The 24,248-nt window shown below is 34.1% G+C and overlaps 2 protein-coding genes across 2 annotated transcripts; one reads left to right on the top strand and one right to left on the bottom strand.

Annotated features, from left to right (window-relative positions):
• Nucleotides 1-9,660: 9,660 nt before the first annotated feature.
• LOC114685070 (olfactory receptor 8H1-like) lies at nt 9,661-10,593 on the bottom strand. Its single transcript, XM_028859665.1, has one exon. It carries the CDS (start codon nt 10,591-10,593, stop codon nt 9,661-9,663), a length of 933 nt encoding a protein of 310 aa, XP_028715498.1.
• A 3,570-nt stretch (nt 10,594-14,163) lies between these two features.
• Nucleotides 14,164-15,740, top strand: LOC114685049 (RNA-binding protein 6-like). The gene is given in 2 exon segments (XM_037204429.1): nt 14,164-14,821; nt 14,824-15,740. Coding segments are annotated over 2 exon segments (1,512 nt in total). The 5' UTR covers nt 14,164-14,226.
• The last annotated feature ends 8,508 nt before the right edge of the window (nt 15,741-24,248 follow it).

Below are 24,248 nucleotides of genomic sequence, written 5' to 3' on the forward strand. Positions count from 1 at the left end.
CAATGGGACCTCTTGAAACTGAGAAGCTTTTGTAGAGTAAAAGATAAGGTCAACAAGGCAAAGCGACAGCCTACAGAATGGGAAAAGGTCTTCACCAACCCCACATCTGATAAAGGACTGATATCCAGAATATGTAAGAAACTCAAGAAATTAGACATCAAAATGCCTAATAGTCCAATTAAGAAATGGGCCATAGAACTAAACAGAGAATTCTCAACAGAGGAAACTCAAATGGTTGAAAGACATTTAAGGAATTGCTCAACATCCCTAATCATCAGGGAAATGCAAATCAAAACAACTCTGAGATACCACCTTATGCCTGTCAGAATAACTAAGATCAAAAACACTGAAGAGACCTTATGCTGGAGAGAATGTGGAACTAGGGGAACTGTCCTCCACTGCTGGTGGGATTGCAAGCTTGCACAACCACTTTGGAAATCAATAATGCACTTTCTTAGAAAACTGGGAATCAATCTCCACCAAGATCCAGCTATACCACTCTTGGGCATATACCCAGGGTGTGCTCAATCATACCACAAGGGCACTTGCTCAGCTATGTTCATATCAGCATTGCTTGTAATAGCCTGAACCTGGAAACAACCTAGATGCCCTTCAACTGAAGAATGGATAAATAAAATGTGGTACATATACACAATGGAATACTACTCAGCAGAGAAAAACAATGACATCATGAGGTTTTCAGGCAAATGGATGGATCTAGAAAAATCATCCTGAGTGAGGTAATCCAGACTCAGAAAGACAAATATGGTATGTACTCACTCATAGGAGGATATTAGAGGTGGAACAAGGATGACTGGACTGCTACTCACATCACCAGGGAGGCTACCTGGAAAACAGGACCTGAAGAAAGACACAGGGATTGCCTAATGATGGAGTAATGGCAGAGATCTACATGAACAGCCTGGGCATGAGTGGGAGTAATGAAGGGCAAGGGTGTAGGCATAGAGAGCCTGTCAGAGCAGGAGATCCCAGCTAGATCAAGAACAGTGAGGAAGAACAAAGAATAGGAGACCATGGTAAATGAAGACTACATGTGAAAAGGAAGAAGCAAAGTGCTAGAGAGGCCCACAGAAATCCACATAGATACCCTCACAATAGACTGCTGGCAATGGTCAAAGAGACAGCCCGAGCTGACCTACTCTGGTGATGGGATGGACAAACACCCTAATTGTCGTACTAGAAACCCCATCCAATGACTGAGGGATCAGGATTCAGAGATCCATGGATAGGCCCAGGGTGGAGCTCCTGGAGTCCAATTAGCAAGAAAGAGGAGGGTTTGTATGAGTGAGAATTGTTGAAACCAAGGTTGGATAAAGCACAGGGACAAATAGCCAAATGAATGGAAACACATGAACTCTGAACCAATGGCTGAGGGGCCCCCAACTGGATCAGGCCCTCTGAATAGGTGAGACAATTGATTGGCTTGATCTGTTTGGGGGCATCTAGGCAGTGGTACTGGTCCTGTGCTCAGTGCATGTGTTGGCTGTTTGAAACCTGGGACTTATGCAGGGATGCTTGACTCAGTCTGGGAGGACGGGACTGGACCTGCCTGGACTGAGTCTACCAGGTTGATCTCAGTCCTTGGGGGATTCTTTGCCCTGGAGGAGGTGGGAATGGGGGGTGGGCTGGGGGGAAACAGGAGGGGGAATGAGGGAGGAGAACAAGGGAATCCGTGCCTGATATGTAAAACTGAATGATATTCTAAAATAAAATAAAATGAAAAAATTACTCAGGAAGAATACGCTCAATGTAAAAATTAATAAATGTAGTCGGAAAGTCTCAAAAAAAATCCTCATCCGTAGACTAGATGTAGTGGACGAGAGACTTTCAGTTCTTGTCATGGTAGAAGATTTGGATCATTAAATCAAAGAAAATCTTAAACCTTTTAAAACTGAAGAAAGAAACAGCCATGGACTTTGTGAAATTGTCAAAATACCAAATCTACAAATTATTTGTATAGAGGAAGGAAAGTAAAACAGGTCAAATTCATAAAAATAGATAATAATATAATAAAATAATCCAAAACTTTAAGGAAGAGGGCTGTATCCAGGCACAAGAAACATGCAAAATACTATATTCAAATAGAATGGTATAATCGCCCCACATCACATAAGAGTCCAAATAAAAAAAATATTGAAGAAAACAGAAATATCAAGTCCTAGATGAAATCAGAGCAATCAAAATAAATTGCATTTGTTGATGAAGACTTTGAAAGCAAGAGGGATTTAGATCAGTATTCTTTGAGTTACTGGAGATCACAAATGTTCCAGACTATGTTTCCCCAAATCTATGTCATAGCAGAGGAAAAAAAATTAGGCAAGGTTAAAGAAATTCATGATGAATATGCCAACACTTCAGAAGATAGAAAAAATGGGAATACTTGTACCTGAAAAGAACATTAAACACAAAATGCCATGAGGAATAAATAAATAATTTTGGAACAGTTAATAAAAAGAGGTATATAAAAATGTCCCAAAACAACAAATGTGAAGAATAAATATATATACAGCTCAATAATAACCTTTAATATTGATGGCCTCTACTTCCTGTTAAAGAGATCATACTAACATGTTGAATGAGGAAAAGAAAATTCACCTTTCTGTAGCTTTGAAGAATCAATCATAGATACTATCTTAGGGCAAAAGGATAGAAATAGATACTCTAAACAAATGAAACAAGGAAACAAAATCGCATGACTATTCTAATATTTTATGAAATAGATTTAAATTCCAAACTAGTGAGAAGAGATAAAGAGGGGTAGTTCATGATCATTGAAGGAAATACTTTAAAATGATATTACAATCCTAAACATGTATGATCAAATATAGGTACAACCAATTTCATAAATGAAATACTACTAGATATAAAACAACAGAATAACCACAATACAGTGTTATTCATGGGTCTGTCTTCAATACACCATGCTAACCCATAGTAGTTCATTCAGAGAAAAACTAAACAAACAGTAGTAAGAATCAAAGAATGAACAGGAAGTTAGTCCAGGATATAAATCATCAAGTTCTGCCTACAGTGATTCATTCTTCCTTGGATGCTGTTCCTCCTAAAGATTCTATGACCTTCCCAAATAGCACCAGCCTCTGAGGAACATTTCACATTTAAACTACAGTGCTGTCAAAGTTAAAATGCCATCAGCTAAAGCAAATTATAATATATTTAAAATATTTTTACAAAATTACAAATACTTAAAAATTGAATACAAGATAATTAGAAAATAATCTAAATGGCTTCTTCGAAAGTCACCCAGTAATGCAGGACGTGTGAGATGAAAACAAGGCATGGAGCAAAATGACAAAAGCAATCACTCCTTATACTTGGCTTATACTTAAACCAGCCATTCAAAAGGTGGATTTTGGAAGCATGATTTTCTTTTAACTTTTGGCATATTAATATAATTACTTCTTTTAATATAATTACCTCTTTTTCCTTTTCACTTTCCTCAATCCAGTCTCTTTTAGGTGTCCCAGTGCTTTGTGTGTGTGTGTGTGTGTGTGTGTGTGTGTGTGTGTGTGTGTGTGTGTGTATGCGTGCGTATGTGTGTGTGCTTTTCAAGACAGGTTTTCTCTGGGTAGCTTTGGTGCCTGTCCTGGGTCTCTCTCTGTAGAACAGGCTGGCCTCAAACTCACAGAGATCTGCCTGGCTCTGCCTCCCATGTTTGGGATTAAAGGCCTGTGCCACCACTGATAGAGTGTTTGACTATAAAAATTTGATTGAAAAAATCTTATATAATATTTAATGCATCCATACCTCTTCATTTAATGAACTTGGTAATATTCTAAATGTATCCCCTTAATATCACATTTAACACAGCTATAAGGTTGCATTCTATATAGAAATCACTGATGTTAGATGTATGAAGCAGAGCATAAATCTCTAACAATGCAATTTTATTGAACATGCATGCTGACTCTATAACTTGGTCCATTTCATTTGACTGAAAGAACATGCACATGTCACCACAACTCCATTTATGAATAATTCAGTAAAACCAAACAAAATGTTAGATATATAATGAATAGAGGATAAAACTTGAATATGTGCCGGGCGGTGGTGGCACACGCCTTTAATCCCAGCACTCGGGAGGCAGAGCCAGGCAGATCTCTGTGAGTTCAAGGCCAGCCTGGGCTACCAAGTGAGTTCCAGGAAAGGCACAAAGCTACACAGAGAAACCCTGTCTCGAAAAACCAAAAAAAAAAAAAAAAAAAATGAATATGTAATTAACTGTTCATATTTTGTAATATCTTTAGATTGATTATGACTAAACTTAATTTTGCAAGACCTAAATTGGTTGAACTAAAAAATGTAATTGTGGATTCTTGCATTTTTGCTTACCTTACCCATACAACCAAATTTCTCTTAAACTAAATGTAAAAAATATGGCTGTTGCTGGAAGACTCTTTCATTCTCTTTGTACAAATCCTGATATCATTCTTATGAATACTAAATCAGATGTGTGCATGCATTAGTTAATAAGTCCCCTCTTACTTTAAGTTATCTAAAATATTCCAGTTGTAAGAATATTTACTGTGAGCCAAAGTGAAGTGGGGAAAATCATCATATATGACAAGCCTAAAAGATATGTTAACTCCCAAATTTTATTTCAATACAAGAGGAAATCCATTTAAAGGTATAAAAATTCCATATTGTTGCATGCATTTTCTTGTAGATTAACATTTTCATTTTGGTGCATTCATTCTTAATTGGTAAATTAAATTGCCACACAAAATATTTAGCTGAAATTTTTTCCATTCCCACCCATGCCTGCAGTCACTCAGAGGCAAGTAAACACACAGAGACTTGTATTACTTATAATCCGTAAGGCCATGGCAGGCTTCTTGCTATCTAGTGCTTATATCTTAAATTAACCCTTTTCTATTAATCTATACTTTGCCATGTGGCTCATGGCTTACCACTACTTTTACATCTTGCTTCTCATGGTGACAGCTGGCAGTGTCTCTTCACTCAGCCTTCTGTTTTCCAGAATTCTCCTCTCTCTTTGTCATGCCTATACTATACTTCCTAACTGGATAATGGCCAGTCAGCATTCTATTTATCAACCAAATCAGAGCAACATATATTTATGGCATACAGAAAGACATCCACAGCAGAAATGTTATACAGGTCTTTGTCAAATGGAAGCTCCTATGAGGCTATGGCCCCAAAGCATCTCATAATATACTCTGCACATAATCTGGCCAGTGTAGACCTTCCTTCTCTGCCTGATAGGTCCAGGGTTCCTTATATAAGGGTCTTGAGTATCATATAATATGTGGTCATCTTCAGGAGCCAATTTCTCAGCATAATTGAGCATGATTCCAAATACCAGAAATGAAGGCTCAATTGTGAGCCTTCTTCCTTTTTCCCGGGAGCCCAAAAATAAACACATGATCACTGTATTATCTTTTGACAGCAATTACAAGAATATGTGGAGCATAATTGTAAGGCCATATGCTGATCAACTTAGGATATTTTGAACTAGTATGGAAGAGAGGGGTTTTTTTAGACATAACTAGAGTTAGGTTTTCAGTGACAACAAAAAAGGGAACAGGAGATGAAGTTTTTTGCCTAGTCTTCTTGTGACCTTTTATGCCATGTTTCATTGATATACCTGGCAGGCCTGCTCTTTTTGGAGGGGATTGGGAACACAGGAGGAGTGAAACTTGGGGAGGGCAGATGTGGTGGAGAAGGACTGTGAGGAGGGAAGGAAGGGGAAAATGCTGTCTGGAAGTAATGTATGAGAGAAGGAAAAAGAGAAAGAAAGAAAGAAAGTTAATTTAAAACATGATTCTGTCAGTCTTCATTAAAAATTAGAACACATTCAAAGTTCAAAGAAGTAAATGAGATTCTAAATTCCTGTTAACATTTTTTAATCTAAAATCAAATTTTTTCTGTGTATGAAATGCATTCTGTACTCTCATATATTTTTACTGGTACAGTAAAGATTATCTTATGGTCATTTTACCATAAAAATCTGTAACCTTGTGCCATTAAAATAATCTTTTATATAAATATGTATATCTTTAAATATAAATTTATATATTCATATAAATATAAATATACATTTATATCTTTAAATATAAATATTAGGTGGGATTTTGTCCACCTAATATCTGCAGTATACACCTCTATATGTATATACCATATTTTCTTCATCCATTTCTAGTGTGTTTCCAGTGCTTGGCTATGGTGTTTGATGACTAATTGTTTTGGATAATATCTACCTATCATATAGTAAGACTGTATAATAACTTTTCTTTTTAATTTTTAATCTACATTCCAATTCTAATGATGGCTATATAAATACATCCCTTAGCAATATATAATGTTTCTTATCCCCATATTCATACTAGAAGTATTTGCTGCTTGATTTGAGTGTATGGTAGAAGATGTTCATGACCATATGACTTCATGCATATGATAGTTGCAGCATGACATATGGCAGTGTGATTTTTTTTTTCCAGCTTGTGAAGTAAGTGTATCAGACTTGATGTCAGGCTTGTGATAAGCATTTTTACCTTTCTAGTCATCTTGCCAGCCCTCCAAATATATTTTAAAATGATTAATCCCAAACATATTGTTATTTGCTCCCTTTTTATATTACTTTTATTGCTATTATTTTCAGAAATATGAATACTAGGATTACAAACATGTCACACCACTTGCAACTTATATAGGGATAATTCAGAATCAATGAACAATATTTTCCCAGACATACTGCAGTCTTTCTAAAACTCATGTTCATATTATATAAACATTTTTCATGACATCATAATATGAACAGTGGTACTGAGATTATTTCATCATTTGATGAAGAGCAGAGCCTATATAGATATAATAAAATTACAGGACAAATACAAAACTATTTCAAATTTAGCAGCAATTATAATTATATGACCACAGTATAAAATGTTTTTGTCACATATCATAAACCAGTTAGAGAGTGTTATTTCAGTTAGAATGTAACCAATTACTGGATACAAATTAAAGATTCTCTTTCCTAAATAAAAACACAAGGAGATAGTATAACTTTCATAAATATTGATAATAAAGCAATGATAGGTCATATATAGCATATATGAAAGTGTGAAAGATGACTCACTCCTTGGATTGTTTTTGATATGAGCATAAAGCACTAAGTATGGACTCCACCATCCATGTAAAAAACTGTGCCAGTTATATGAATGTTATTCACATATTAGTGACAAAAAATATGTGAAGAAAGCTGGTTATTGCTGGCCTGTGAGTCTAGTCCTATTGGCGAATTTCAGGATCAGTCAGACAACTTGTCTAAAAAAACAAGGTGGAGAGTATGAAAGAATACATTAGATTAATTATTAAATATAAGCCAAAATAATGAGTAAGCAATAAATGCTTATTTCTTATTTCAAATTACAAACATAAAGAATTTGGGAAAAATATGCATAGATCCTGGGCCAATAAGATACAAATGAAAAAATAAATAATCATTTTTATGTGATTTCTATAGGGTAAAGGCAATATTTAAAAGTGATAAATAAGTGTTAGAATACATAGATATTTAGATTTGATGAAATCCAGTGGTAGTTTGAATAGATGAACAACTGTAAAAATGACCTCCTACAAAAGTAGAACATTTGACTTTGCTTAAAACACTCAGAGCACTTTAGAAAAATAACTAAAAATAGCTTTATATTAGTACAACATTGGCATACAAATTAATAATTCATAAGTTATATCAGATGGTTTTAAAACTTTTGTAAAAAGTTTTAAAGTATTCAATACTAGAGATTACAAAGAAATATCAAATTAACTATAAATATATTTCCTAAAATAATGTTAAATAGAAGAAAGACAATTTTGACTATGGTTGTAGAATATAAAGCTAAAACTATAATAATAAAGAAAATTAGAACATTTTTATAGCATGTAAGAAAATAAAAATTCATTCACAATTCTGTGTTACAAATCAGTCATTACTAAATGCAGTAAAAGGTGCCAATCATTGAACTGCATTTCTTCTTAAATTTCATATATTTAAAATAAAAAAAAATGACATTTGGCAAATACATACATACATACATACACAACACACTTATATAGATATAGATATTGAAGCAGATACAGATATAGAAGTAGAAATAGAAATAGAAATAGATATAGATGTCATTTCTCTCCCAGCTCCATCATTCTGTCTCCTCTCTGCCAGTCCATTTCCTAAAGTCATGCCTTTGTGCTTATTTTGTGATGAATTTAGTTAATCAGGGTCATTAGGACTACACATTGGAGCTTTGTACGTTCACAAGTGTGTATTAAATTTAAGGTAATGGCTTTTCTCTTCCTGAATTTATCAGAAACAAATGGAGTGCTTCCTCTCTCCATGTTTGAAGATTGAGGACACCATTCAATGGCAGATCAGTGTAGATATCCACTGCTGTTATTATTTTGTGGCTTCAAGAGCTGCGTTTTGTTAAGAAAATTGAATTTCATAGCTCTAATCTCAAGAATTCATTTTTAAATAACTTTACAGAGTTATTTATATTAGACCAAGGATGAAGAATAAGTACATCATTTGATAATTATCTTAGTGGTTGTGTTTCTAAAAGAGTTAACAGAAAAAGTCCACAAGGGTATTGCAGCATAAAGATTTCTGACTTGATAAATTTATGATATATCATGTTCAAAGCAATGTAAAATAAGTACAGTGTACTGACTACATATTCATTGAAAACATGCAGTAGCAAAGAGGTTGCAAAAAATAAGACATTTTTTTAAAAAAAAAAATATCATACCACATATCATTGCCTAAAAATAAATGAATGAAGAAAGCTGAAGCATTAAGAGGCAATTAGAAAAACTTTGGGTGCATATATCATAGAGAGACATACCTGTACATTATTAGACTGAGAAGAACATGTGCCAAAATGTCAATAATTGTTAGACTTTCTATTCAGTAAAATGCCAGTTTTGAATATGTAACCAGTATTTGCCTATAACTAGCTTCTAATTTAAAAATTTACTTTGAACCCAACTTATGAAATGCAGATTATATTCCTTTTCAGATAGTTGTATTTGTGATTTAGCATAACTGAATATAATTTCTAAAACAGCAGTCAATAGTTTTCATATACAAACAATAGTTTCTTCATACAAAACAATATGCTTATAATGTTAATAGCTGACATTTGTGATTATTTATTTCATACACCATCTTAAAACATTGTTTTGGAATTATTTTCCTCTATTGCTGTTGGAATTGAGAGTTAAGCACCCTGTAAAATTTGCTAATTCATACCACAAGAGGATGCCATCTGAGACTGGGGTCACTTTGAAAATTGCTTTACTCATAAGTTAATAATTTAAGATTTGAGCATGGTATAGTTTTAAGAAGTGTAAACATGTCCTCTATTTTTTATATTGAATGTCTATAAAAACTGTGTGTATAACAAGTATTTCATTTTCTATTATAAAATATACTTTTCAAAACACACTCCTGGAAATTTCCAAGAAATGTTTGTATAGTGGAAATGCCATCACAATAAGACAATAAACATTTTGCTTATTTTTAGATGGAGAGGCCAGGGGGATAATGTGAATAAAGGAAAGTTGAATTCTTAGCATAGTTATTATCTTATTTGTCCAGAGCTATCTCTCTCTTTTCTTTATGACTCTACTGACAGCACATTTCACTTCTTTGTTTCTGAGACTGTAAATGAATGGGTTCAGCATGGGGATCACAATACTATAGAAAACAGATGCCACTTGATCCATTCCCAAGGAGGAGGACTTATTTGACTTTAAGTGAGTAAAGATTAAGGTTCCATAAAATATGGTAACTGCCAGGATATGAGAGGCACAAGTTGAGAAGGCCTTTTGTTTTCCTGTAGTTGAATTGATCTTCAAAATAGTAGAAAGAATGGACACATAAGACACAGATATTGTAATAAGGGACAACAGTAGGGTAGATCCAGCAAAAAAATATATAGTGATTTCAATATCATGTGTGTTGCTGCAAGACATGGCTATAAGTGGGGGTGCGTCACAAAAAAAGTCATTGATGACATTAGACTTGCAGAAATCCAGTGTTCCCATGCATATCATAACAGCAGTAGAATCCACAGATCCAAGCACATATGAGCCAGTAAGAAGGGCACTGCAGAATCTGCTGGACATAACAAATGAATAGTGTAGAGGGTTGCAGATAGCTACGTACCGATCATAGGCCATTGAAGACAGAAGAAAACACTCAGTAGCAGCAAAAAGGACAAAAAAGTAAATTTGAGTGAAGCAGCCTATGAAGGAAATGCTCTTGTTTGAAGTCAGCAGGGTCTGTAAGGTTTTAGGTGTGATGACAGTTGAAAAACTGAGATCAAGGAATGACAGGTGGGTGAGGAAGAAATACATCGGAGTGTGAAGCTGGGCATCTAGACGAATGATCAGCATCATGCCTATGTTCCCCAGCACAGTGACCAAGTATATCAGGAGAAAAATCACAGAGAGGACCAGCTGGGTCTCCTTGGAATCTGTCAGCCCCACGAGGATGAAATCCGTCTTCTTTGTGTAGTTCCAGGTGTTCATTGTGAACTACCCTAAAATGTTCAGAAATTAAAGTTAACAACTATGTTGAATAAATCTTAATAAAATATTTTATGTATGTTTACATATTTTCTTAATTAATTTCTATTGCCTCAAAGTTGATATAGCTTTTATGGTATATTTTTAAAAAAGGAATGCCAGAACGTGAAGCATGACATTTGTTTAATAGGTAATAAAGATAATAGAATTCTTTACACCTTCAGTGGAACTTATATCCCATCATTTGCAAAGAGGAACAAAGTTCAGAATATTAAATAACTACTGAGTATTTGCATCAAATGCCTCATGATTATCTGTATGTATTCTCACTCCAGAACGTGCTTGTGATTCTGTATTTCTTTTCATCCTTAGTTCCTTAAATTTAAACAAAATTTGACTATACAATGAACAAAGCTAAAAAAACATTTAAAATTTTTAATTGCTTTCCATTTTCTTGAAATATGAATTCTCTCTCATTACTAATAAATCACCTTTTTAAAGAACCCTTGTTGGCTGCATTAAAGTATAGGACCATTGATGAAAATATAATCTTCCCCAGCAATTGAAAGTTCTACTAAATGTACAGTTTCAAAATATGATGCTGACTTTTAGAATCTCATATCATTGACAATTTTTTTTGCAGAAATCCTGACAGTCCTTGTGAAATTTCCAATCTTAGTGTGTACAAACAGTCTTACAATAAACACCTTGTTTTATTTTAACATTTCTAAGTTCTTATAACTTTCAGAATACTTACTGTGAGCCAAATGGTTGGGAAACAACAACCACAGACAGACTTCTCAATATTCTATGCCTAAAATTTTAATAAATTTTCAGTTTTTTTCAAAAAATAAAAGAGGAATTAAGTTTAAGGATCTTAATGCTTCTGAAGTATGGTTTTCCTTCAGATTTCCAAATATTGGTGTATTCATTTTCTTTAAATGGAAAGTCAGCCAAAATATTTTATTCAGATCTTTGACTAGAGCATTCACAGTAGCTAAGAGCCAAATGAGTTCTAGGAGCTCCTATTAGTCTCAGTAGAGCAATGTATGTCCCTGCTCTGTCCTTAATAATTATAGGGAAACTTATGTAACAGTGTTTAGCATGATGTAACCTGTGGTCATCCTCAGGGGCCAATTTTTAAGCAAGATTACCCTGCTGTTGAGAACCAAAGTTCAAGCAGTAATTGGCCAAAGTTTTCATTTTCTCTAGAGGCCCCACAGTGAATAGAATGACCAAGACTTCTCTTCTACTGATATGCTTGCAATGTAGAGTGGTCATATGCAGTCATTTTTATTACTTCAGAAGAGAGAAGATGTTCATAGATACATGTGTTTAGCAGTGGTATTCTCAAGATGGTACATATCAAGTTTTCAGTGAGATATAATTTTAATTGAGAGAATGATTCTATAAACAAAGGTTGTGATCATTAAAAAGAATATGGTACAACAAAATATCAGCATGCCTCATTTCTGTAGTCTGCTTATGATTTATTTTTATTTCATTAAACATGACAAATGAGATACAAAATTAAAAATTACTGACCACTAAAAAACACATAGTGGTGCAAAGCTTAATCCATTTGTTTGGAATCAGGTTATATACTTTCTTAAATGAGAATGAACTGTCTTAAACTATGGTGTAAATAAAGCTAAATAGTTTTTGAAAAATTTTTCCTCAGAGTGAATAATAAAAAGGATAATAAATTATTTTACACAGACAAAATTGAAGTAAAAGACTCTTGTTAATCTGTCATCAATTTAAAATCAATTAAAAGAAGAAATGAATAAAATTTTTGAGAGATATTGGTTAACAAACAAGGTACCTTTTCTAAAAAATTAAATAATCCTAAAAATAATTCCCATTGTAAGTCAGTATTTTACTGCCTCTGCCTCCTCAGTGCTTGAATTAAAAGTGTGAGACACGCCGGGCAGTGGTGGTGCACGCCTTTAACACCAGCACTCGGGAGGCAGAGCCAGGCAGATCTCTGTGAGTTCGAGGCCAGCCTGGGCTACAGAGTGAGTTCCAGGACAGTCTCCAAAGCTACACAGAGAAACCCTGTCTCGAAAAACCAAAAAAAAAAAAAAAAAAAAAAAAAAAAAAAGTGTGAGACACTATGACACGTGTAGGCATAGATTTTTAAATTCATTATTCAAGGGTTTAATATCCAGTATTCCATAAAAAATAAATAAAATAGAAATAAATCCATATGAAACTAAGATAAACATGCTGATAAAATATGTACATTATGTTTTTAAGGAAGATCCTATAGTGGAGAGTTTCCATTTGACTTTTTCAATGTCTTCAGTGTTAAGTGTGCCCCTTCATAGTATTTCTTTCTCCTGGCCATCATATTTTCTGCCTCATTTAGTCATTCTTGTTCCATTATGTCCCCTTCTTAAAGCTACATAATTTTATAAAGACACAGCACACATCAACACTTAAGACAAGAGCTCATCTTATAAAAAGTAATATACTCAAAGCCATACCACCATTATATTTCATGTTATGATAGTTTTGAGGTGAGTATTATGGAATAAAAAACTTTTCTACATTCTGTTATAAATATACTACCTTACTAAACTAAAATGTTAGCAGTATGCCAGAGATATTTTGTCTTCCATTCTACGATAGGGTATCAAAATATAGATGGATGTAAAACTTTGGATGCAATGTTTCAATAATGGATTTTTTTTACAGCCTTATTGTTGTTTTCAAATAGCCAATAATAGACATTTTCAAGGAAAGAAAAGATGAGGAAAAAGAATAATGATGATCTTATTTATAATTAAGTATATAATTTAAAATTTTACCAAATTCATGAAGAACAAATACTCAGCCACTTTAATCAAAATTCTACCACTCTCCTTCTTTTCCAACAGTATTACAGAAACAAACTGGGATTTTGAAAAATCTTCATGGCTTGCTATGTGGTATGCAATTTGTAAACATCAATACAGACAAATTAATAAAATTTCATTCTTTCCTCAGCTCAGTTCCACTTCTCTAAAAAATTGTGACTTCTTTTGTCTTTAATGATATGTTTTTAAATTACTTGAAATTTTTATATACCATCTAAAGTTTTATGGTGTTAAAACTATTGTCATGAGTTCCGGTCTCCGCGACGCTGGGTCCGTGGCGGCCGCTGAGGAGGAGGAGCGGGTCGCGGGGGCTGTGCTGCTTTGGTACAACTCTACTAGAGTTTGGTAGGAAAAGGTCTACTTATTGAAGCTTTCTTGATATAGAAAGAGATGTGGGGGGATTCTTGATCTGCTAACAGAACAGGACCTGTTCGGACTGGGTGAAAGCTTTTTCTGCAGCAGTCATGTTGAAAACCTTGTGTTGACTTACCACGTGTTCTGAAATGGGAGCATAAAAGTTTACTCGGACACCTCGTCTTAAAATAGCAAAACTTGCTGTTTTCTGCAGATCTAGGACCTTGTTACAGAACTCTGCCCCCCCCCCCCCAAATGTGTTTACAGAAGAATATGCTGTGATTAGAGAAGAATATGCTGGTGTGTAGATTTCAAACTCTCTGGACAATATGAATAACCCTTTGTTTCTACAGTGGGAGCCAAGAAGAAAGGTTTGCTCCCAGGTGGAACAGGGATTATCCTCCTCCTCCCCTTAAGTGTCATGCTCAAGAGAGACACTCTGGCAACTTTCCTGGCAGAGATTCACTTCCCTTTGATTTCCAGGGGGCATTCAGGACCTCCCTTTGCAAATGTAGAGGAGCATTCTTTCAGCTATGGAGCTAGAGATGGACCACATGGTGACTATCAAGGAGGGGAGGGACCTGGACATGATTTCAGAGGGGGAGATTTTTCATCCTCAGATTTCCAGAGCAGAGATTCAGCACAGTTGGACTTCAGGAATAGGGACATACATTCTGGGGATTTTCGGGATAGAGAAGGACCACCTATGGACTACAGAGGTGGAGATGGTACTCCTATGGATTACAGAGGCAGGGAGACTCCTCATATGAATTACAGAGACAGGAATTCTCACCCTATTGACTTCAGAAGTAGAGATGTTCCTCCATCTGACTTTAGGGGGCGGGGCACTTACGATTTAGATTTTAGAGGCCGAGATAGATCCCATACAGATTTTAGGGGAAGAGATTTATCAGATTTGGATTTTAGATCCAGAGATCAGTCTCGTTCTGATTTTAGGAACAGAGATGTATCTGATTTGGACTTCAGGGATAAAGACGGAACACAGGTGGACTTTAGAGCCGAGGTTCAGCTACTACTGATCTAGACTTTAGGAATAGGGATACGCCACATTCGGATTTCAGAGGTAGACACCATTCTAGGACTTACCAAGATTTTAGGGGCAGAGAGGTAGGACCTTGTATGGAATTTAAAGATAGGGAGATGCCCCCTGTGGACCCAAAAATTTTGGATTACATTCAACCTTCTACACAAGGGAGAGAACATTCTGGTATGAATGTGAGCAAGAGAGAAGAATCCACACGTGACCATGCAGTAGAAAGACCTGCTTTTGGTGCTCAGAAGGGAGAATTTGAGCACTCAGAAACAAGAGAAGGAGAAACACAAAGTGGAACCTTTGAACATGAATCTCCATCAGACTTTCAGAACAGCCAAAGTACAGTTCAAGACAAGCCAAAGCTTTCTGCAGGTGAACAGCAGAGTTCAGATGCTGGTCTGTTTAAAGGAGAAGGTGATTTGGACTTTCTTGGTCGACAAGACACTGATTACAGAAGCATTGAATACTGTGATGTGGATCATAGGTTGCCAGGAAGCCAGATGTTTGGCTATGGCCAAAGCAAGTCTTTTCCACAGGGCAAAATGTCCCGAGATGCCCAACAGGACCTTCAGGATCAAGATTATAGAACTGGCCCAAGTGAGGAGAAACCTAACAGGCTTATTTGATTAAGTGGGGTGCCAGAAAATGCCACAAAAGAAGAGATTCTTAATGCATTTCGAACTTCTGATGGCATACCTGTAAAGGAGTTGCAGTTGAAGGAGTATAACACAGGTTACGACTATGGCTATGTCTGCGTGGAGTTTTCACTCTTGGAAGATGCCATCGGATGCATGGAGGCCAACCAAGTTGCTTTATACTTCGGTCAAATGGTGCTGAAAGGATATATATTTTTATATATGGGGAGGGAGGGTTTCAAATAATTTCACTTTGGAAAGGTACAAGAAAAGTCCTACCAAAAACAAGTTGTGCAAAGAAACTTTTTTAAAAGCTGGGAAATTTTATTTAGAAGAGTTAATGTGCACAAAGTACATTTTAGGAACTAGGTTCCAGTTCCAGTTTAACCAGGTTCCAGAGACTGTACTTGGGAAATATGACAGATCTGGAGTGTTTCCCTCTGCAGTGTGATAAAGATGTGTGGGCTCCTGATGCAAATGATCCTCTAGTATCTAGGCTCTCAAGGATCTGCCTGCACAGGAATTATAGGTCAATCAGTGGTCATACCCAGACTTAGGATGAAGGCCACTAATGGTGATTCCTGTGGCTCTAAGGTCCTGCCTATATGTGTTGTATTTGAAAGAATACCACTGAGGAGAAAAGAGGAAAAAAAATCTATTGTCATATTTAATTCTAATAAAATGCAACCAAAATGTCTTAAATACCTGAATACAAGACTTGAAATTTTGAAGTTGATGAAGGAAACAATATGGAAAATGTACCTAATTCTAACTGGCATCAGACTACTCAGACACCCTACTCACACATCAAATCTGAGGCATCTGAAAACTGAACTCAAACACTATTAGCTGAACTGTTATTTGAGAGGTCAAGGAAAAAATCAAGTGGAGATCTAAGCACTCACCCAACAATATGAGACCAGATTTCTATCCCAAGAAACACACTGCTGACAAAATCCAGATATGTTAGTCTTAGGTCAGAAAGATGCAATGAGAGTTACCAAAGAAAATGTGAATTACTTCTAAAATTATTACCCCCATAGAAATGACAACTTAGATGAAACATTAGACAATGTTTTACAACTAGGAATTATATATATTGTCAAAGAACTCAAAGAAGGCTGGATTAAATGCTAGAATGAAGATAACAAAGACATAACATACAGTTGAATGAAATATTGAAAATAATCTAGGCTATTAAAATAGAATTTAATAAACAGACATGTGAAAGAAAGGCAAACCTGAAAAGAAAAGCTCAAGGAATCAAATAAAAAAGCTCCCTAGAAATTCTCATCAGTATATCAGATAAAGTAGAAGACAGTCCATCAGTTTTTGATGTTATGGTAGAAGATTTGGATCATTAAATCAAAGAAAATGTTAAACCTTTTAAAACCCAAGAAAGACACAGCCATGGACTTTGTGAAATTGTCAAAATACCAAATCTACAAATTATATGTATAGAGGAAGGAAAGTATAATCAGGTCAAATTCATAAAAATGGCTAACAAAATAATAAAATAATCCAAAATTTTAAGAAAGAGAACTGTATCCAGACACAAGAAATATGCAAAATACTATAACAAAATAAAATGAGAAAAGAATATCCCCATGTCACGTAAAAGTCCAAATAGAAAAAGTATTGAAGAGAACTGAAATATCAAGTTCTAGATAAAGTCAGGCACATCAAAATTACAGTATATTTGTTGATGGAGACTTTAAAAGCCACAGGGATTTGGCTCAGTATTCTTTGAGTAATTGGAGATCACAAATGTTTCAGACTATGTTTTCCCAAAACTATGTCTTAGCCAGAGGAAGAATAAAAAATTTAGGCCACGTTAAAGAAATTTGCGATGAATATTCCAACACTTCAGAAGATAGAAAAATAAGAATACTTGTATCTGAAAAGAACATTAAACACAAAATACCATGAGGAATAAATAAATAATTTTGGAATAGTTAATAAAAAGAGTTATATGAAAACATCACAAAATATTAAATGTCAATATATATATATATATATGTGTTGTGTGTGTATACATATATATATATATATATATATATATATATATATAGAGAGAGAGAGAGAGAGAGAGAGAGAGAGTTCAATAATAACCCTTAATATTGATGGCCTCTATTTCTTATTAAAGAAATCAGACTAACATGTTGAATGAGGAAAAAAAGATTCACCTTTCTGCAGCTTTGAAAAATCACCTCATAATCAATGATAGACACTACCTTAGGGCAAAAGGATGGAAATAGATATTCTAAACAAATAAAGCAAGGTAACAAAATGGAATGACTATTCTAATATTTTATGAAATAGATTTCAATTCCAAACTAGGGAGAAGAGATAACGAGGGGTAATTCATGATCATTGAAGGAAATACTTTAAAACTATATTACAAACCTAAACATGTGTGATCAAATATAGGTATAACCAATTTCATAAATGAAATACTACTAGATCAAAAACAACAGAATAACCACAATGCAGTGTTATTGTGGGGCTGTCTTCAATACACCATGCCAACCCATGGTAGGTCATTCAGACAAAAACTAAACAAATACGGGAGTTAAATAATATTCTATTTCAAATTGAACTTCCAGATTTCAAGTACATTCCACGAGAACACTAAAGGGTACATATTTTTTTTCAGCATTTATTGGAGCAAGGTTGAAAAAATGCTTAGCCAGATTAACCAAAGATATAAAGATAAAACATCACTTAATAAGATTAGAAATGAAAATGCAACCATGAGAATAGAGTTCCATTAAATTCTGAAAGTCTTAAGAACATACTTGACTGAAGAAAGGGCAATAGAATGCATGGTAAGGATGAATGGGGATGGAGGTACTGGAATGGGCTGATTAAACAGGGAATGTAAGGGATAGAGGGGATAAGGGACACAATACAAAGAAAGATATTTAAACTAAAAGCAGATCTGAGGAGTCATATAGAGACCTACTAGAGTATAAGATTCTCAACATATATACACATATGAAAGGAATTTAAATGGAATCATCATATAACAAAAGAGAGAAATCTCCAATCAGACATACCTTATCAACCAGTAAAACTTCCAGCATCATGCATGAGTTTCATCTAGTTGAGTTTTGGCCAACGGAGCCACTTGGAAACCTCAAAATGGCCCAGGTTATTGCCAAGGCTCTTGGTTGTACTCCACAAACTTATGGTAAGGCCGTATTGCTAAAGAGAACACCTACATTTAATGGGACTGGGGAATATCATATAAGATTATTCTGTTAACAGAACTAGTAATAAAATTATTCATAATTAACATTCAGCTATACACAGATAAGTGTCTCACTCAGTTATCATAGAAGCTTCCTCTTGCCTGAGTTGGGAACTAATACAGAGATCTACAATTAGATAATGTGCAGAGAGTGAGACTTTGGTACATTCAGTCCTAAATGGGATGTCTTCATCAACACCCCTTTGCTTAGGCATCATAGAACCATGCAGAAGAGGAGGCAGAAATATTTTAAGAGAGAGAAGAGATGGGTAATACATAGAAACAATGTCTTCCAGAAACAACAGGATTGATGCTCATATGATATCATCTACTCTGTGACAGCATTCACTGGGTCTGCACAGGCTTAATCCAAGTGTGGTTTCAGCACTCAGGAGGGGAAGTGGACAGAATCTCAAATCTCAACCAAGAAGCTATCTCCAGTAAATAACCACTAGCAAGGCAAAATCTGTTTTCTCCAATGGAGTCTCATTGGATATATAAAAAACATAGTTAAGGGCAAGCCACATGCCTAACATTAAAAAGCCAATACACATTACAACCTCAATGTGAAATTGTTTCTGTTTGTTTTGTTCAATTGTTGTTGGTTTTTTTTTGGTTGTTTTTGTTTATTTTTCTGTTTTTGTCTCATTTTTTGGAGCATTTTTTTTTTAATCTTAGTGTTGTTTTGCTTTTCTGTAACGGTGTCCAATTTTGTGTCTTTATGGATTTGGTTTGAGAATATGATTTATCCTTTTTCACTGTGTTCCTTTAAAACTGCTGTCTGTTTTCTTTCTTATTTGTCCCCTAGTTTTCTAAAGAAAGAGAGAAAGAAGACATGAAATGAGATGGTTGGGGATGTGGGGATGATCTCACAAGAGATAGAAGAAAGTATACTACAAATTATTTAAAACCAGAATATATTTGAATTTTCCATGACAAAAAGACTTTCTGGCGTGCTACTGTACAGTAAGGTGACTATTCATAATAATTATTTACTACACATTTCAAAAGGAAGAAGAAAGGATTTTGAATAATTTCATCAAGTAATGACATCATTGTACAAAACACATTGTATAAACAAGTACAACATATTCGATACAATAACATGTATTGAAATGGTAACACCTACATACTAATGTAATATGCAGTTAATGAAATTAACATGCAAAAATGAAATTCTTCATTTTTAACTGACCTTTAAAATTTTGAATAATAAATACCCTACTAAATAATAATTTATCTTATATTTTGAGATTATAATACAATCACATAATTTTCCCTTCTCTTATTTGCTCTAAACCCTCACATGTACCCTTTCTTCCTTCTCTCAAATTCATGGCCTATTTCATTAATTGTAGTTTCATCTTTATATTTCTAAATACATAAATACTATATGCTCAGCCTATGTAATATTATTGGTCCCGATATTTTCAAAGTTTACTCTTTGGTCCTGAATATCCAACTGGTATGCAATTCCCACCAATAGAAATGCTCTAAAAGTAGTATTTGTCTCAGCCTAAGCATGCCTTAGTTGCCAGTAATAGTTATACAGAAGCAACAGCAGCAACAGGCTAGCAATAGTTATTGTTGCTGTTGTTTTTGTTCTTCTCCTTCTTTTACTACTACTGTGAATAATAATAATATGATAATAATAACTACTTCTTTTGTCTTTCCCCCCTCCTCCTCCATGTCCTTCTATTTCTTCTTTTTTGTAAATAAAGTGCTTATTTTGACTTATAGTTCTAGGAGGATATCGTATATCATGGGCAAGAAGATACAACATTTTATGAAAAGCCTGGTGGCAGAAGCAGGATGCTGGATGGTGACATTTCATCTGTAGTATGAATCAAAGAATGAATAGGAAGTTAGGCCAGGATATAAATCATCAAGTTCTGCCTACAGCGATTCATTCTTCCTTGGAGGCTGTACCTCCTAAAGATTCTATGACCTTCCTAAATAGCACCACCAGCCTCTGAGGACCATTTCACATTTAAACTACAGCGCAGTCAAAGTTAAAGTACCATCAGCTAAAGCAAATTATAATATATTTAAAATATTTTTACAAAATTACAAATACTTAAAAATTGAATACAAAGAAAATTAGAGAATAGTCAAAATGGCTTCTTCAAAAGTCACCTAGTAATGCAGATGTGTGAGATGAAAACAAAGCATAGAGCAAAATGACAAAAGAAATCCCTCTTTATAATCTGCTTATACTTAAACCAGCTATTCAAAAGGCGGATTTTGAAAGCATGATTTTTGTTTTTACTTTTGGCATATTCATATAATTACTTCATTTAATATAATTACCTCATTTTCTTTTTCACTTTCCTCAATCTATTCTCTTCCAAATACCTCTCCTAGATCTTTTGAAAATTTTGACCTCTGTTTCCATAAATTGCTGTTACTATATCTACATATATGTATATACATTTGTATTCCTATATAGATAAAGGCAGTGTGTTCACTCTGTATAATGTTATTTGTATGTATGTTTTCAGAGTTGGCCATTTGGTATTGAATAAACAACTGTTATTATCGTTCCATTCTTAGCTGCCTATAGTTCTTTGAGTAGGGATGAGGTCTCTTGAGCTTTCCCCTATATTTTGCCATGTATATTATGGTTTTACTTGTTCAGCTTAGGTTTAGGAAGTCATGATGGTAAGATGTCATGGGTGTAGCTTCTGACATTCACTGTAGACACTCTCTCACAGCAAATACATAGTTCCTCTCTTTCTTATATTCAATGTGTTGCCTCATCCGCAGTAATCTTTTGGGTTTAGGAGTGAGAGGTTTTTGGATATTCATCCAATGTGACTTGGCTCCACATATATGTATTTTGATTGGCAACTAAAGAATTTTGAGAACAGGAGAAATTCTTCCAAAGGGAAGAGTACACCAATGGTTATCCAATACAAAATGGTAAATGAAATAAACAAATATAAGTAACATTATATGAATTCAACTAGTTGCATTTAGGAATATTTTTGTATGTATGCGTACATAGATGCATGTAAATACAATTAATGAAAAAAAGAGTCCATGAATTAGAAATAGAGCAAGGAAAGACATGTAGGATGATTTGGAGGGTTGGATGGAAAAATAGAAATGATGTGATTATATTATAATATCAAAATAAAAAGAATGAATTAATTTAAAACATGGTTTTTTAAAGGGTGTAATATTTCATTGAAGATCATTTTCTCAAAACCAGTAAAAAAATATGACAGTTTTCACAGTAATGAAGAATAAGAGATTCTTATGCATCTTGATTTATTTCATTCTGAAATTAATTTTCCTCTAGTTTCTTCAGAAGGAATGAGTACTTCAGAATTTTAGAATATGGTTTAATTGTGTGATGAATGGAGTTACTTTTATATAAATCATACACTTGATCAGCATTTCTGAAGACAATATAACGCAGAAGAAGAATCTTAATTAATAAGGATCAGGCAATATAATCATCAGACTTTAAAATAACATGCAAACTTTAACAAACAGATCAGCTTTAAAAATTTTCAAAAATCTATGGAAAGTTACAGGCTCTGAGAGAAGGAAATAAGTTTTCTCTTTAGTTAGTTAACTCATAAGATATCCAGCTAACTAATAAGATATTCTAGTGATCAGTTCTAAACACGTTTGTATAAACAGTACTTAAGAGACTCAATAAGTTACATAGGCCATAAAATAATAAAATAAATATTTGAGAGCATATACAGGCACAGAAAGAATTAGAGAAGGGTAAGGGAATGTCAGAAAAGATATAGAACACTACTATATGAAATTCCAAAACAAATTTACTCAAAGTAAAATTATTGAAAAAATAAAAGAGTTATGGTTAAGAATGACTTTCTGCATAAATTTTCCTCCAGAAGACATTGAATTTATCCACTCACCTTGAGCAAGGTTTTTTTTTTTTTTTTAAAAAAAAATATCTGTCTTTTCTTTCTTATTCTTCCTCTCCTGAGTTATTTTTACCATTAAGTTATAATTTTTTTTTCTGTCACTAGTTAGGAAATGGAAAAATTTCATTTCCTCTAGGTTTAGTTTCATCAATATTTTCCAATGACACGTTTTTCATTTTGATAATGTTAATTGTCTGCTTCCCTGCCTCATTCTCTCTCTTCAACCTGGAAGATAATATTCTTCTTTCTAAATAATACTTTTTACTATTTCATGCTGGGTTTTTTTTTTGTTTTGTTTTTTGTTTTTTGGATACAACGTTTCTCTGTGTAGCTTTGTGCCTTTCCTGGAACTCACTCTGTAGCCCAGGCTAGCCTCTAACTCACAGAGATCTGCCTGTCTATGCCTCCTGAGTGCTGGGATTAAAGGCGTGTGTCACCAATGCCTGGCTGGGTTTTTTTTTTTTTTTTTTTCACATTTCATATGACATTTATTCTTGTCTGGTTAATTTCACTTAATATAATAATCTCCATTTGTACCAATTTTTAAACAAACAGCAGTATCTGTCTATATAATTTCCTAAGAATACTGCCGTTTGTGTATGAGACAAGTTTTCTTTACTCCTCTGTTGATGACACTTAGGGTGCTTCCAAGCCTTGGTCATTGTGATCTGCTATATGAATGTGCTTCTCTCAAAGTACAGTATCTGTCCTTACTCTAGGTTTTATCTATATAATATGTTCTCTCTCTCTATATATATATATATATATATATATATATATATATATATATATGATATAGTTGTATCATAAGGAAATTCTAACCTTGTCTTTTGAAGAACCTGTATAGAAAGTTCTAAAAAGGCTTCACTGGTTTACATTCCATCAGCACCAACACAAACATACTCACACAAATAACAATATTGAACTTTATCCTTCCCTGCTTTCTCTGATGTTCCTTGTCACAGCCATTTTCAATGAATAAGATTAAATCTCAATATAGATTTTCTTTGCATTTTGCTTCTGGATATTGATGTTAAATGTGTGTATGTACTCTTAGATCAATTGTACTTCTCTTGTGAATTGTCTATTCCACTCAATTACTCATTTTTGGATTTCTCATATACAACCACAGAACAAGAAGTTTTTGTCTCACTAAGAGACATAAAAAGTAGAAATGCCCTCCCATACCAAAATAAAATATGAACCAGAAATATCACTTAGATGTAGCTGTATGCAAGATAGTCATTTCTGTGTACAAAATAGTCATCAAGAAATTTTCTTTTCTACTTTCTGAAAGTGTGTCTTCTGAATTTCAGGAATGTTTTATCTTCTCCTCAAGAAATTTGCTCCTATGAAGAGAGGCACATGAGAATCTGAACACATCGACATTGTGAATTGCCCTACCTTCACCTGGCATCATTTGATCATAAATATTAGTCTATTCACAAGCATTCTCCTGTCCATTCTTCATAAAATACAAAGAAAAATATATACGTACCCTTGTCACATAAAATATTTTATAAAACAATATTGATGGTTTTCTATAGTTACACTATTTGCCAATTTTATTTTCAAATATATTAAAAATAACTAAGG

The sequence above is a fragment of the Peromyscus leucopus genome, chromosome 4 (assembly GCF_004664715.2).
Source record: "Peromyscus leucopus breed LL Stock chromosome 4, UCI_PerLeu_2.1, whole genome shotgun sequence".
Lineage (NCBI taxonomy): Eukaryota > Metazoa > Chordata > Mammalia > Rodentia > Cricetidae > Peromyscus > Peromyscus leucopus.

Excerpts from the sequence above, each read along its gene's own strand:
- LOC114685070 (XM_028859665.1), bottom strand. The coding sequence starts at position 10,593 with ATGAACACCTGGAACTACACAAAGAAGACGGATTTCATCCTCGTGGGG.